This window comes from Homarus americanus, unplaced genomic scaffold, assembly GCF_018991925.1.
Source record: "Homarus americanus isolate GMGI-L3 unplaced genomic scaffold, GMGI_Hamer_2.0 scaffold42527, whole genome shotgun sequence".
Taxonomy (NCBI): domain Eukaryota; kingdom Metazoa; phylum Arthropoda; class Malacostraca; order Decapoda; family Nephropidae; genus Homarus; species Homarus americanus.
In genome coordinates this window covers 192,501-207,500 of record NW_024748543.1, presented here as the reverse complement: position 1 = coordinate 207,500, position 15,000 = coordinate 192,501, and the positions used below count along the sequence as shown (strand labels likewise).

At 41.7% G+C, this 15,000-nt stretch overlaps 1 protein-coding gene across 2 annotated transcripts in view; it reads left to right on the top strand.

Moving 5' to 3' along the window:
* LOC121880365 (protein turtle-like) overlaps positions 1-11,125 on the top strand; it is a 98,361-nt gene extending 87,236 nt beyond the window's left edge. Inside the window, exons 15-16 of one of the 2 annotated variants that reach the window (XM_042387517.1) lie at positions 8,504-9,084; positions 9,565-11,125. In XM_042387517.1, the coding sequence (XP_042243451.1) occupies positions 8,504-9,034 (531 nt within the window). In that variant the 3' untranslated portion in view covers positions 9,035-9,084; positions 9,565-11,125. Of the gene's footprint in view, positions 1-8,500; positions 9,085-9,564 lie in introns of both variants that reach the window. The other variant, XM_042387516.1, reaches the window with a different exon arrangement.
* The last annotated feature ends 3,875 nt before the right edge of the window (positions 11,126-15,000 follow it).

The following is a 15,000-nucleotide window of genomic DNA, read 5'->3' as shown; positions in this document are numbered from 1 at the left end:
AAATAAACACACACCTAGACTATCATTGAGGCTATAACAACACACACCTTAGACTATCATTGAGGCTATAACAACACACCTTAGACTATCATTGAGGCTATAACAACACACACACCTTAGACTATCATTGAGGCTATAACAACACACACCTTAGACTATCATTGAGGCTATAACAACACACACACTTAGACTATCATTGAGGCTATAACAACACACACCTTAGACTATCATTGAGGCTATAACAACACACACCTTAGACTATCATTGAGGCTATAACAACACACACCTTAGACTATCATTGAGGCTATAACAACACACACCTAGACTATCATTGAGGCTATAATACACACCTTAGACTATCATTGGCTATAACAACACACACCTTAGACTATCATTGAGGCTATAACAACACACACCTTAGACTATCATTGAGGGCTATAACAACACACCTTAGACTATCATTGAGGCTATAACAACACACACCTTAGACTATCATTGAGGCTATAACAACACACACCTAGACTATCATTGAGGCTATAACACACACCTTAGACTATCATTGAGGCTATAACAACACACACCTTAGACTATCATTGAGGCTATAACAACACACACCTTAGACTATCATTGAGGCTATAACAACACACCTTAGACTATCATTGAGGCTATAACAACACACCTTAGACTATCATTGAGGCTATAACAACACACACCTTAGACTATCATTGAGGCTATAACAACACACCTAGACTATCATTGAGGCTATAAACACCTTAGACTATCATTGAGGCTATAACAACACACCTAAGACTATCATTGAGGCTATAACAACACACACCTTAGACTATCATTGGAGGCTATAACAACACACCTTAGACTATCATTGAGGCTATAACAACACCTAGACTTCATTGAGGCTAACAACACACACCTTAGACTATCATTGAGGCTATAACAACACACACCTAGACTATCATTGAGGCTATAACACACACACCTTAGACTATCATTGGGGCTATAACAACACACCTAAGACTATCATTGAGGCTATAACAACACGCACCTTAGACTATCATTGAGGCTATAACAACACACCTTAGACTATCATTGAGGCTATAACAACACACACCTAGGACTATCATTGAGGCTATAACAACACACACCTTTAGACTATCATTGAGCTATAACAACACACACCTTAGACTATCATTGAGGCTATAACAACACACACTTAGACTATCATTGAGGCTATAAAACACATTAGACTATATTGAGGCTATACAACACACCTTAGACTATCATTGAGTATAACAACACACACCTAGACTATCATTGAGGCTATAACAACACATACCTTAGATCATTGGGTATAACAACACACTTAGACTATCATTGAGGTAAACATAGACTATCATTGAGGCTATAACAACACACACCTTAGACTATCATTGAGGCTATAACAACACACACCTTAGACTATCATTGAGGCTATAACAACACACCTAAGACTATCATTGAGGCTATAACAACACACCTAGACTATCATTGAGGCTATAACACACACCTAAGACTATCATTGAGGCTATAACAACACACAAGATATCTTGAGGAAACCAGCTATCATTGAGGCTATAACAACACACCTTAGACTATCATTGAGGCTATAACAACACACACCTTAGACTATCATTGAGGCTATAACAACACACACCTAGACTATCATTGGGGCTATAACAACACACCTAAGACTATCATTGAGGCTATAACAACACGCACCTTAGACTATCATTGAGGCTATAACAACACACCTAGATTATCATTGAGGCTATAACAACACACACCTTAGACTATCATTGAGGCTATAACAACACACACCTTAGACTATCATTGAGGCTATAACAACACACACCTTAGACTATCATTGAGGCTATAACAACACACACCTTAGACTATCATTATATAACAACACACACCTAGACTATCATTGAGGCTATAACAACACACACCTTAGACTATCATTGAGGCTATAACAACACACCTTGACTATCATTGAGGCTATAACAACACACACCTTAGACTATCATTGAGGCTATAACAACACACACCTTAGACTATCATTGAGGCTATAACACACACCTTAGACTATCATTGAGGCTAAAACAACACACACCTTAGACTATCATTGAGGCTATAACAACACACACCTTAGACTATCATTGAGGCTATAACAACACACACCTTAGACTATCATTGAGGCTATAACAACACACACCTTAGACTATCATTGAGGCTATAAAACACACACCTAAGACTATCATTGAGGCTATAACAACACACCTTAGACTATCATTGAGGCTATAACAACACACCTAAGACTATCATTGAGGCTATAACACACATAGACTATCATTGAGGCTATAACAACACACTCTTAGACTTGTGACTATTTATAACAACACACACCTTAGACTATCATTGGGCTATAACAACACACACCTTGACTATCATGTACAACACACCTGCTATCATTGAGGTACAACACACACCTAGACTATCATTGAGGCTATAACAACACACACCTTGACTATCTAACACACTAAGACTATCATTGAGGCTATAACAACACACACCTAAGACTATCATTGAGGCTATAACAACACACATAGACTATCATTGAGGCTATAACAACACACAGCTATTGAGGTTAAAACACTGTCATTGAGGATACACCTTAGACTATCATTGAGGCTATAACAACACACACCTTAGAGACTATCATTGGGCTATAAACATAGATATCATTGAGGCTATAACAACACACACCTTAGACTATCATTGAGGCTATAACAACACACACCTTAGACTATCATTGAGGCTATAACAACACACACCTAATTGGTTGTTCTTGAGTTGTAACAGAAGAAAATAAAAATTACCTGAAGATTAGAGATTGTAGTTATTTACCTTTGGATTAAATCTACTTGGAGGATTAAGTTAGGTTAGGTTAGGTTAGGTTAGGTTTGGTTAGGTTAGGTTAGGTTAGGTTAGGTTAGGTTGAGTTAGGTGTCTAATGTTCAAGTGATTTTAATAATACTTACATAACAACACTGAGAATTAATCTTTACTCCATACGTTCATAACACCAATAAGAAGATAAAATTAAAACTAAACTTTTCAGGAAATAAGTGGTGTTAAGTGAATATATTTTCTTAAGTCTATCTCATAAGTGGTGTTAAGTGAACGTATCTAGTTAAGGTATATTTTCTTAAGTCTATCTCATAAGTGGTGTTAAGTGAACGTATCTAGTTAAGGTATATTTTCTTAAATCTCCATAAGTGGTGTTAAGTGAACGTATCTAGTTAAGGTATATTTTCTCAGTGTTATTTTCATGTTAAATTTTGAATACCATTTTTAGGCCTTAACTCAAGTCAACTAGTTAAGTGTGTTCTTACGTCAGTATTTACGAGGAATAGTCTTCATCTTTACGATCCTTTAAAAATATGACCCTCGGCTGTTAAAATGCTGTTAAAATGTTGTTAATAATGCTGGAGAGGACAGCAGGGTGAGGCAATAGCTGTCAATAATAAATTCTCAAAAAAGTGCAACGAGGAGAGACGGTGATAAATACGCAACTCTTCCACGTGTACAAGGTTAAGTTTGGTTAGCTTTGGTTAGCTTTGGTTAGCTTTGATTAGCTTTTGGTTAGGTTAGTTACGATATATCTGGTTAAGTTATATTTGGTTACGTTATATTACGTTAAAGTATACTCAGTCAGGTTATATTAGGTTAAAGTATACTCAGTCAGGTTATATTAGGTTAAAGTATACTCAGTCAGGTTATGTTAGGTTAAACTATACTTAGTCAGGTTATATTAGGTTAAAGTATACTCAGTCAGGTTATATTAGGTTAAAGTATACTCAGTCAGGTTATATTACGTTAAAATAGCATACTCAGTCGGGTTACTTATTACGTTAAACTATGCTTAGTCTGTATTGGGTTAAACTATCTCCAGTCTGGTTATATTAGGTTCGCTTATGCTCAATCCCGATTTATATATTACGTTAAACTATACTCAGTCAGGTTATATTACGTTAAACTATACTCAGTCAGGTTATATTACGTTAAACTATACTCAGTCAGGTTATATTACGTTAAACTATACTCAGTCAGGTTATATTACGTTAAACTATACTCAGTCAGGTTATATTACGTTAAACTATACTCAGTCAGGTTATATTACGTTAAACTATACTCAGTCAGGTTGTATTACGTTAAACTATACTCAGTCAGGTTATATTACGTTAAACTATACTCAGTCAGGTTATATTACGTTAAAGTATACTCAGTCAGGTTATATTAGGTTTAAAGTATACTCAGTCAGGTTATATTAGGTTAAAGTATACTCAGTCAGGTTATATTACGTTAAACTATACTCAGTCAGGTTATATTACGTTAAAGTATACTCAGTCAGGTTATATTACGTTAAACTATACTCAGTCAGGTTATATTACGTTAAAGTATACTCAGATTCTGAAAGGTTCGCAGCATTATACTCCCCCAGTGTACTAGAGACAGCGAGTTTGTGTATGTTTGGTTTATTATTCAAGGTGTAGGAAGAGAGGAAAGACGGGATGAGTCGACTAAAGATTACCTTCACCTCCGCCGCCTCCAAACCTGACTCACCTGTATGTTGGTACCTGATGCCTGTTGTTGTTGTTGGTGTTGTCTTGTTCTTCCATCTATTTTGGTTTCGTTGTGTTGGTGAATACTTAGTTCCATCCTTTCCCCATCTAGAACACCCACTCATCTAGAACACTCACTCATCTAGAACACCCACTCTTCTAGAACTCCTCATCCTAGAACACTCCACTCCTTCTAGAACACCCACTCATCTAGAACACCCACTCATCCAGGCCTGCCCACTCATCTACAACACCCACTCATCTAGAACACCCCACTCATCTAGAACACCCACCCTTCTAGAACACCCACTCATCTAGAACACTCACTCCTCAGAACACCCACTCTCCTAGAACACCCACTCATCTAGAACACTCCTCCATCTAGAACGCCCCACTCATCTAGAACACCCCACTCATCTAGAACACTCACTCATCTAGAACACCCACTCATCTAGAACACTCACTCATCTAGAACACCCACTCTTCTAGAACACCCACTCATCTAAGAACACCCACTCATCTACAACACCCACCTACCTACAACACCCTCCTGTGTTCTACTTAGGTATGGGGTTAATTATACTGGCGGCAATTGACCCAGCTCAGGTATTGTGGGTAGGTTAGGTTAGGTTAGGTGTGTGTGTGTGTGTGTGTGTGCGTAAGTTAAGGACACAAGGAGCGTGTGTCCGTATACTTGTACTTGTTTTAACACGGTCCTGTTATGAAGAACTAATTTAATGAGTTCTTTATGAAATGTAATGGAAGGAAAGATCTGTTCAAAAGATGGCGTTGGTTGAGTGTATATAGAGTTGGCCGTCTGAGTATAGCAGTAGAGTGGTGTGTGTGTGGACCACCGTGATTGGTCACACCCACAGACTCAGACTGGACATCGACGAGTGAGCAGCAGGAGGAGAGAACCGACTCGACTGACTGCGACCGAGACTTACTAGGTGACGGTCTACATTCCTCTCCTTAACACCGCTTGCTTGGGCTCTTTGAGATAATTTAGACAACTTCACGAGCGTTCAGGGCTGTCAACCGTAGCCAGCTCTCCCAACAGGTGTGTGAGTGACCCACACACCTGCGGAGGGCAGCTTAGACTTGTGGCCCTGACGTGGTTTGAGGGCTGTGCCTCTACCTAAATTCTTCTTTCTTACCCTGGCCGAGGTACCTGCGTGGGTGTCATGCCCAGGTATTCGTACCAGAGCCCCTCTCGTGTTGCACACCTCACTGTAGCGTGGGTTTGTGTGTACCATTGGAGGTCGGGGAAAACTTCCGAGCCGAGCCCACAGTGACGACGGTGATCGTGCATGTCACACCACTGTGCGGGGGTCGTTCATAGGCACACATGAACAGGAAGGGTCTTCAATAACCTTCTTGCCACTCACACACAATGACACAGTAGGGAACAACACATAGGGTATGGGTCAACAATAGGTGTATATGTAGGCGCTCGTAGAGTACGTGCAAACTGGAAAGGAATAAGGATAGTCTTTAAGACAAACCTAGAAAAGTGTCAAATCGACCCCATCACCTGGGAGACGATTACTCCACACCGTAACGCTTGGAGGAGCACCACACGAGAAGGTGTCATTACTTTCGAGTTAGCCCGACTGCATACCGAGGCAGACAAGCGCCAACACCGCAAAGATGTTGCCACCTCCCCTCCCGCACTAGATGTATCCCTCCTCACGTGCAACATCTGTGGACGGCCGTGCCGGTCTCGTATCGGCCTCTCCAATCGCCTCAGAGCTCACCAACGAAGGTGACATCTTCAATAACTCATATTATTGTATCATAGATGGATGATCGTCATACTTGATTCCGAGTGACAGCAAAGTAGTAGTTAGAAGTAGTAGCATTAAGTGTGTGTGTGTGTGTTTGTGTGTGTGTGTGTGTGTGTGTGTGTGTAGGTGTTTGTGTACACATATCCAATATCCAGGTATACACTTGAAGGTAAATGCAACTTCCAGACATATTGATGTATTGACAGTAATAGATTAGTCTACAAAGCTCTTATGAATGATGACTAACTGGTTACCTTTGAGGTCTAGTGAAGGTCATACTCCGTGGGTCTAGTGAGGGTCATACTCCGTGGGTCTAGTGAAGGTCATACTCCGTGGGTCTAGTGAGGGTCATACTCCGTGGGTCTAGTGAAGGTCATACTCCGTGGGTCTAGTGAAGGTCATACTCCGTGGGTCTAGTGAAGGTCATACTCCGTGGGTCTAGTGAAGGTCATACTCCGTGGGTCTAGTGAGGGTATTACAGTGTTACTAGAGGAGGAAGCACAAGTACCCGACTGGACATACCTACTTCTCACACCTGACCCAGGAAGGCATCGAACCCGAGTCGCAATAGTTATACACACACACACGCACACGTACACGCACACACTCACACATACACACACACACAGATAAAGAGGAAAGTTATCAACACAGTTTTCTCAACATGTCATTTTTATTATAAATTTTTCCTCTGATGATAAAAGCCCCGACACAAGCACTAACACCCATCAGTACAACACCAAAGATTATCTCCCATAGAAGAGTCTGTCGGCTTCTTATCTCACATTAATTTTTAAGGATCACCAAAAGATTAGTTCCCAGTTTATTTCACCTGATGATTAAACACCCTAAAGCTACCTGGAACATTAGGTTGGGTTCGGTTAGGTTGGGTTGGGTTCGGTTGGGTTGGGTTGGGTTCGGTTGGGTTCGGTTCGGTTCGGTTCGGTTAGGTTCGTTGGGTTGGGTTGGGTTAAGTTAGGTCAGAGTGTTTCATGATCAGGTTAAATATCCTAAGGGGTCATAACCTTCCCGTGACCCAAAGACGTTTCTACCTTTGACGACTGTTAACATCAAAGGTAGAAAAGTAAGGTAACGGAGGTAATTAACCCAGGCCGCACATAACCTGACCGTAATTGTGTTAAAGTACTAGAAGGTAAACAGCCGTCACACCACCTTAGTTGCTGACGGAAATTCAATTAGCGTAGAACTTAAGGGGTGTGTGTGTGTGTGTGTGTGTGTGTGTGTGTGTGTGTGTGTAGATCTGGCTGCGTGTATGCTTGTATATATTTACGAGTATAAACACGTCCCTCTTTTAATAATAACAAAAACCCATAAACAAAGACTTAGACAAAAATTATATATATTGTTAAAAAAAAAACATCAGACTCACAAAACTTTACCTAAAATACCTGTAATTTAAGTCATCATTCCAGGTGAGGTCATTTATATCAGGTATACAATCATAACTAATAAGAAGAGAGGTGTGTTGTACTTAATGAAAGCTGTGAGGGATTTAGTGTGTAGTTATGAGTCACGTAAGCACCTCTGACTCTGTGATCACCCTGGGTTGTTTCTCTTAGTCTCGTGTAACTCACTTGGGGGTAAAAAATATCTTTGGATTTGATTGATACACTCACGTGGTTATATATTATATGTGTATATGATTACAAGCGTATATACACCTAAGTATATCCATGTATATGAATACGGAGATTTATATGTGTACAATGACGCACGCACACACACACACACACACACACACACACACACACACGCACGCACACACACACACACACGACTACTACTTGTTCACTTTTACTTTGTGTACGTTAAAGGGTAATAAATAAACCTATCAGACTTGTAATAAACATTCCTGGGAGTCACTCAAGGTGCTGGATATTAAGTTATCAATATTCACATGTGTTGGCGGTAGTGTGTGTGTGTGTGTGTGTGTGTGTGTGTGTGTGTGTGTGTGTGTGTGTGTGTGTAAGTGTTGTCAAGGTGTTCCTGACGGTGCTGTCTCTCCTCCAGCAGGGTGGTGTGTCGAGCCGCGAGCAGGAGCCGCTGAGCCTGATGGGTATGCCCCTGGCAGCCTCCACGCCCACGGCCACTACCTCCCCGCCCACGCTCTACCCCCGCCACAGCCCACACCTTTCTACCCTCTCCATCCCTCACTCCTACACCTGTGACGTGAGCAGCGGCGCGGCGCCCTATACCCACCATGCCCCGCCTTCCTACCCCAGGGACGTCACCTTCATGCCCATCACCTCCGCTTACGCCCAGGACTACCGACCTGCCGCAGAGCCATACACTTCAGAGGCCTACTCCTCCGACATACCGTGCATGCCGCCCCCGTACCCAAACTATACCCTCAGCCTGGGGAGGAAGGGCAGGCTGGCAGGCGCCCCAGCTCCATCCTGCATCACTACTAGCATCCACCATGGGTCAGCCTACCCATTAGTTCCCCAGGTGGGTGGTGAGCCCTTGGGGCAGCCCGTTACAAGCCCTTGGGAGGCTTCCAGCGACAGGAGCGTCAGTCCCACTCACCGGGAGAGCTCCGTCTAGTAGCTGCCTCCAGCACCGCCAGCAGGCCAGCACAGGGGTGGCCGCCTCAGGTAGGTCCTCGGCCAGCTGTCCTGGTAAATTAGTATACAGGTAGTGAGGTTCATACAGGTGAGTTCCCACACTCATTAGTGTGCTAGGTGACAGGATTCACATGATTAGCAAATTCATGTGGCAATTAACAAACAGGGATACAGTTAGCAAATTCATACGTCAATAAGCTAACCAGTAGGCAGGTTAATTATTACTGTAATTAACTAATTAGGAATATTATAATATGAACCACAATGCGGGTTCCTATGGTCATTAGTATGGTACAAGGATGTAATACGAGCACTATTAGTAGTTGTTACTATTCTCTCGGTAAAAGTTAGTTATGAAGCAGGTAATGAACCATCAACTTCCCACAATAATTACGAGGTAATGAGCCAGGTAGTTGAGAGGTATTAAGAGCAGTAACGAGGGAGGTAACTGAGGTAATAAGCAAGAGATAATCTAATAGGCATTCATTTTTACCTCTTTTTCTGTTGCAGCGGTGATGGTGTGGGAGTGGGTGTGGCAGCTCACTTACAGCACCATAATTGCTGTACGGTTGACCCCTCACTCCTCCCTCCTCCTCCTTTCCTCTCATAGCTCCTCCAAAACCACTTCAACAGCTAATCCAGGGCCCCTCCTCCTTTACCCCACCCCGTCTTCTCCAACCATCAACTCACCCTCGCCTTGCCTCAGTGAACTGGTTACTCGGCAACAAGCACTGGTCCAGCTCGCCGTCTTAGTGGAGTTCTGTGAGCCCCACTTACCCAGCCTTGACGAGGCTTCATCTAGCGCTGGGGTGAAAGAGACAGTTTGGAGCTTAAGACAGTCAAGGGCATTCTGTGTGTGTGTGTGTGTGTGTGTGTGTGTGTGTGTGTGTGTGTGTGTGTGTGTGTGTGTGTGTGTGTGAAACAAAAGAATATATGTGTTTGAATTTCAGGCAGGCCAAAAGTGTACATAGTTTTGTAAACAAAGTTAGCACAATCAATCCTTCTCGTAATCATGAAAGTATCAAAGACTCACCCCCGGTACGTCTGTCTAAACACACACACACACACACACACACACACACACACACACCAGTCAGGTGGTGTCCAATACACTCTGGGAGCTTTTAGTAAGTTCCTCCCTCCCTCCCTCCCTCCCTCCATCCCCCTCCCACTAACTCCATTCCTCCTTCATTGCTCCCTCCTCCCCTCATTCCTCCCTCCTTCAATACTTCCCTACCTCTCTCACCCCTCCAACCTCTGTCCCGTCAACAATAGATCTATATGAGTCAACTGCTGTACTGTATATATAAGTGTGTGTGTGTGTGTGTGTGTGTGTGTGTGTGTGTGTGTGTGTGTGTGTGTATGTGTAATATACAGTATGTGTGACCATCATTGTCGACGGTGGTAACACTACAATGACCTCAAACAGGAGAATTTTTTATGTTACCTGTGACTACTGTACTACATCATCTGCGTCATATTGACAAGTGACACAAACCATGACTTTTCTGATCTTATTTTCGTCATGGAAGAAGAACAATACCTGAGAGTTACTGAGACAACATTGTGTGTCAGACCTACAATATATAGACGTTTATATCTTCATATATTTATCATTAATTTGAATAATTCTTACGAGTTAGGTAAAGGAGAAGCGTGTGATCATAAGTGTATATAAAAGACATTTGTGGCTGGTGTGAGTTTTGTATATTTTTGTGTTTCCTGTAGGACCTACCTGACGGAGGGTGTGTGACCCTCCTTCACTGTCTACTATATAATATTTTACCTTCGTGCCCCGGGCAAGACAGCGGTGAGATCCGTCAGTGAGTGAGTCAGTAAGTCCGAAAAAGTAAATTAGAGTTGTACGGACGTGTTACTGTAACTGTTGGTCTGTGGAGAGACCCTCGTGTGAGGCACAGCTCCCTAAACAGTGACTCCAGGCCAGTGTTACCAAGTCACCTGTAACGTCTCAAGGAACAGAGGGGCAAGGGTCTGCATTGTAACAATGCTCTTGTTAATACTGGTAAGAAAAAATCTGTCTCTGTGATAACATATGTAATAGGTGTGGCGGAAAAGTTAAGTAACCATTAAAGATTAAAAAGCTAAAAAAAACAACCATTTACCTGTGCAGACCTTCACCTGTACATAGCTTGCGCAGGAGTCTTTTCTACTTAGCTCTCCGGTTCTGTACATTTCACTAATGATCGTCAATCTGGACAGTTCCTTTATAGTTGTTACGAAAAAATAAATAAATAAAACAAAATATAGAAGAATAGAATTTGATTTTGTGGAGTAAAACTTCCTTCAGAATTAAATCTTAATAGTAAACGTGACTTATTTTTCATGGAGATTCTTTCTTAAAATGCTGGAACAGTCTTAGTTTTAAAATAATATTAATATTAATAATAATTAAAAACTTTTGTATATATATATATATATATATATATATATATATATATATATATATATATATATATATATATATATATATATATATATATATATATATATATATATATATATATATATATATATATATTATATATATATATATATATATATATATATATATATATATATATATATATATATATATATATATATATATATATATATATATATATATATATATATATATATATATATATATATATATATATATATATATATATATATATATATATAATCACAGGTGTCAAAAGCATCTCTCAGTGTATGAGACTGTTGTGAGTGGCCAACCATTATTTTCCACAAACGTGTAAAATGAGTCAAATAAACTACCATGTTTCTCCCGATAAACTCTTCAAAAAACAAACACCGTGTACAATCATTTATGTTTTTTATGTTTTTGTTTTTGTTTTCAAATAAACTAAGAGAAACAGACGGTGTGTACATCAAGTGTTTGTATGTGTTGTTCATAAGAGTGGGAGGACTGACGTGGTGGAGGAGAGAGCCGCTGTCAACACTGACATGTACTGTACAGTGTTTACCGTGGTGCTCTTCTTCCTAGTGAGGCTACGACTTCCTACCACGAGGTCGATAGCTGCTGTACTGTGAGCCAACTGCTGTACTGTGAGCCAACTGCTGTACTGTGAGTCAGTTGCTGTACTGTGACTCAGCTGCTGTACTGTGAGTCAGCTGCTGTACTGTGAGTCAGCTGCTGTACTGTGAGTCAGCTGCTGTACTGTGAGTCAGCTGCTGTACCGTGAGTCAGCTGCTGTACCGTGAGTCAGCTGCTGTACTGTGAGTCAGCTGCTGTACTGTGAGTCAGCTGCTGTACCGTGAGTCAGGTGCTGTACATAACAGACCTTGGAGACCACAGGAAGATATTAACTGTGTGTAAACTGTTGTTAGCTGTAATTGGTGTGATGAGAGGTGATGGCGGCAGTACTCCAGAGTGGCACTGTCCGGCACTGACAGTTGCCCTCGAAGATCATGTCCAGCTATGACAGTCATTCTTGAAGGTACTGTCTGGCTCTGACAGTCCTTCGTTGGGGCATGTCATTCATGGCGGCAGTGCCCTGGGTGTCCAATGGAGACGGTTCTTACCTGGGACACTGCCTAGTTCCTTGAAAGTTTTGTCATCGAAGGTATTGCTTGGCTGTGACACCCTTCACTGAGACACTGTCCATCCCTGGAAAGTCCTCGAAGGTATTATCCAGTTTTGACAGTCGTTCTCGAAGACATTGCTCGGCCATGCCAGTTGTCCTCGAAAGTACTGCCAAGTCATGACACGTGTCCTTGAAGGCACTGCCCGGCCATGACGCTTATCCTTCAAGGCACTGAATAGTTGAGACAGTCGCCCTTGAAGGCACTGATCGGCTGTGACAGTTGCCCTTGAAGGCACTGATCGGCTGTGACAGTCGCCCTTGAAGGCACTGATCGGCTGTGACAGTCGTCCTTGAAGGCAGCGCCCGACCATGACAGTCGCCCTTGAAGGCAGCGCGCGGCCATGACAGTCGCCCTTGAAGGCACTGCCCGGCACCAGCCTCTGGTGTATGCCATGTTAGCTTTTGTACAACTCTTGGTGTCATCTCAACGTTATACACAAAGAATAAACTTTGTAACCAACAACCTTCTTGTTTTTTATTCACCTGCCACCACAACACCAGTCACTAGTAACTTTGTAAACCGTGAGTAGCGGAGATCTAGCTGAACAAAGTACTTATGTCGGGTTACTGTACTATAATGCAACAGGAGAGAGAGAAAGGGGGGGGGGGGCCTGGAACTCTATACAGGGAGATAGAGGAAAAAATTACTCTATAGCGTTTCCGACGGAAATTAATTGTTTTTGAGTTGTTCTTTTTTCTTCACTTAAATTTAGTAAAATTTCCGTTGAAACCATTGCTTACTTATTAATGAACCAATCAATGGAAGTTTGGAGGTCACGTGATACTTGTGAGCCAATCATCGGAGGACTTGTCAGCATGTGCAAGCTCTGAAATTTGAAATTATTAGTTGCAAGCTGGCGTCTGTCTGTGAAGGTTGATCCTTGGTGGATTGGTGTGTAATTCAGCGAATTCTTGAGAATTTAACGAACTTTTGAGAACGAAGCCGCAGCAGTTGACATCTTAATGACTCACTGTGTTCTCCCTTTCTTCAATCAAGTGCCCAAGGTGTGATTCAGGCTGTCAATATCGTGAAGATTGACACACTGCCCAAGGTAAGTTTTCTACACACCGGGGGTCCATAACTAGGAGCTTAGGTCAGGTCCTTCTGGTTTTCTTGTCAGGAGCTTTCGTTTCTTCAGTTTTATTGAGTGTTTTTACCACACAATTTCCCTCTACTTCAAAGCCCTGCCTACTATGTGGAACCAACGGTGTTGGTAATTGTAGGGGGTCATTTCTCCACAACTACTCTTTTCCGCAGGAAAATAAGCTCAAATTCGTATGTAACACATTGAAATACATTACAAAAGCCTATTTTCCATAGTAATTTTCGTGCATGGCAACATCTAAATATTTACCATATATTCTGCTAATAAACAAACAACCAGTTTTTATATTTTGATGATGACGTCAAAAGACATCCCCCGCCTGAGGCTTACTCGACATTATAAACTGCAAAGATTTCATATTTTCAGCTGCACGACACAGTTTAATATTCTGTGAAACAACTTTACAGGAGGCAGGAAACTTTTAAATGACTTCACTAATTCCTAAGGACGGCGCAGTTTTAATATTTTGAAGACGCATGAAAAGAGATCCTCCCCGCCTGACTGAGGCTTCCTTACGACGTTGCCTTCCACAGGAGGAGTTTACCCTGTCGTAATTACTCTTCCTGTACATTGCCCAGGTTGGCATATAAGGGACAAGACAATGGGTAGACCATTAGCCAAATTGCAGTCCCCATTGGTTGCTTCTGCAGGAGGAGGGAGGGGCGGAGGACGGATGATAGGGACCAAGCCATAATGGATTACGTATCAGACTAATTGCAACCCCATTATTTCTTAATAGGTTGTCCGAGGTAGATAATAGAGGCAGGAACTGTTTAGGGAAGTGCCGCCCATTACTTATAGGGCGTATGAGTGAAAGCTGTGTCATGTTGGTGGTGGCAGTTGATGATAACATGTGTCAGGTGTCAGGAGATAATATTGTTACAGGTGTCAGGAGATAATATTGTTACAGGTGTGAGGAGATAATATTAGTTCAGGTGTGAGGAGATAATATTGTTACAGGTGTCAGGAGATAATATTGTTACAGGTGTCAAGAGATAATATTGTTACAGGTGTCAGGAGATAATATTGTTACAGGTGTCAGGAGATAATATTGTTACAGGTGTCAGTTGTTAAAAGAATAACACGTGTCAATTATGCCAAATACATCAACGAAAAGAGCAGGTGTCAAGTAAATCAACGCATGTACAACCACCATCACCACTACCCTCCACTACCACCAAAACCATCAACACCACCATCACCACCACCACGATCAACACCAACACCAC